We start from the raw sequence: 1,966 nt of genomic DNA on the forward strand, positions 1-1,966 counted from the left end.
GCTTTGAAAAACTAATTGATAAATATCATATTCATTTTTTTCTCAAATAAGGCAGCGAAATGGTGATATATTTTGGTCGCATATAACCTCTTCAGCAGAATATTGAACCTACAATATATTATTACACTAATTTACATTTAAAATAAAGAGACCCAGGGCGTGCCTCAAAAGTTCAAAAAGATTCTTTCGGCAATTAGGTGAGGCAGTACATAGCATAAAATATGTTAACGCTAACTTCTTCAAAATAGCAAGAACAAATCCGTTGCTAGTTTTTTTTTTTTTTTCTCTCATACTGGTTTTCTCTCATACTGGTTTGACACCCGGTGTTGCCCAGAGAATTACGTATTGCTGTGGTGAAAAAATTCATGAAAGTGTAAGTTATCGTTGATAAATTTCAACACCGCTATCGTTGATGCCGGAGAGACGATACTGTGAGGTACGTTTTGATTTTCTTGCATTTAAGTTCAAAATCCTTCGAGGTAAAATTATCTTTCAGATTTTAGGGGCCGACAAATGAAATAACAGTTCAGTAATGGGGTCGAGTGTCCTCTGTATCTTTCTCTGTCTGTCTCTTTGTCTCTGACTGTCTGTCTGTCTATCTGTCTGTCTGTCTGTCTCTTTGTCTCTGACTGTCTGTCTGTCTGTCTCTTTCTCTCTGACTGTCTGTCTGTCTATCTGTCTGTCTGTCTGTCTCTTTCTCTCTGACTGTCTGTCTGTCTATCTGCCTGTCTGTCTGTCTCTTTGTATCTGACTGTCTGTCTGTCTGTCTGTCTGTCTCTCTCTCTCTCTTTCTCTCTCTCTCTCTCTCGCACTCTCATAGGTAATGAAGCCAATCGACTGCATGCAGTTGCTCAGTGATTCTAACTCATGAAACGTTATCAAGGAAGACAAGACAATTCTAACGTATTATACTATGATATGTAATTCTATACATACAGAGGTGAAGGTCTCATTAATTAATTATTATATATACTACTTACATTTTATTTACTATGTTTCAATATACTTACCTTTTCTAAGGCGGCGAAGCGGTAGAAACGTTAGCACGCCGGACGAAATGCTTAGCGGCATTTTGTCTGTCTTTACGTTCTCAGTTCAAATTCCGCCAAGGTCTACTTTGCCTTTCATCCTTTCGAGGTCGATAAATTAAGTACGAATTGTGTACTGGGGTCGCTTTAACCGACTGCCCACCTCCCAAAATATTTCGGGCCTTGTGCCTAAAGTAGAAAAGAATATACTTACCTCTTCTGATTTATAAGCAATTAATTTTGTAACAGCTATCCAGTCCTCCATTTCGTTATTTTCTGTTTTCATTTTATTTATGGAAGCGGTTCTGGCAGCGAATAGACTCATTAACATGCACTCAGTAGACGAATTCTAGTAACAAATATTGTACACCACCGGATTAGTTTAGTTAAATATTAATTTCTTTTAAATATTGTTTCATGGTCTTAATTGATAATACTTTGTAGACAACTAAACAGATAATGATAATGTTATATAAAAAGATATTTATACTAATTTCTTACCCGTCATATAACAGCTAACTTTGAATTATACTTTTGTCATCATGACCAATAGCAGGAAACATAGCACGCATGCAATAGTTATATTTTACCGTTTATCGGAAGGGATATTAATTTTCAACAGAGAAGTATTTTTTTACATGAAAATGAAGTTACATAAAGCAAATTCCTTATTTTTAAACCTCCTCTCATAAATATTCTTGTCATTTACTGCTCTTCCTCCCCCTCTTTTTCCTTTGCGATTATTTTTTCTCTCACTGTGTATGTGTGTGTCGTGGTGGTGGTGGTGGTGGTGGTGAAGGGGCTACATTCTTTTACTCATTTCCTGTCACCAAGCCAAGTGTATGCCAACTTCTATGCTTGCATACTATATGTATTCCGTTTAGTCTCACTCTCACACTCTCTCTCTCTCTGTGTATGTATATATATATATATATATA

General features: G+C 36.3%; 1 protein-coding gene across 2 annotated transcripts in view; it reads right to left on the bottom strand.

The window, feature by feature from the left end:
• LOC106872852 (aromatic-L-amino-acid decarboxylase) overlaps positions 1 to 1,966 on the bottom strand; it is a 59,745-nt gene that overhangs the window by 19,929 nt on the left and 37,850 nt on the right. For both annotated transcript variants that reach the window (XM_052965963.1, XM_014919987.2), the window contains exon 5: positions 1,243 to 1,377. In XM_052965963.1, the coding sequence (XP_052821923.1) occupies positions 1,243 to 1,377 (135 nt within the window). The remainder of the gene's footprint in view (positions 1 to 1,242; positions 1,378 to 1,966) is intronic.

This window comes from Octopus bimaculoides, chromosome 3 (assembly GCF_001194135.2).
Source record: "Octopus bimaculoides isolate UCB-OBI-ISO-001 chromosome 3, ASM119413v2, whole genome shotgun sequence".
NCBI lineage: Eukaryota > Metazoa > Mollusca > Cephalopoda > Octopoda > Octopodidae > Octopus > Octopus bimaculoides.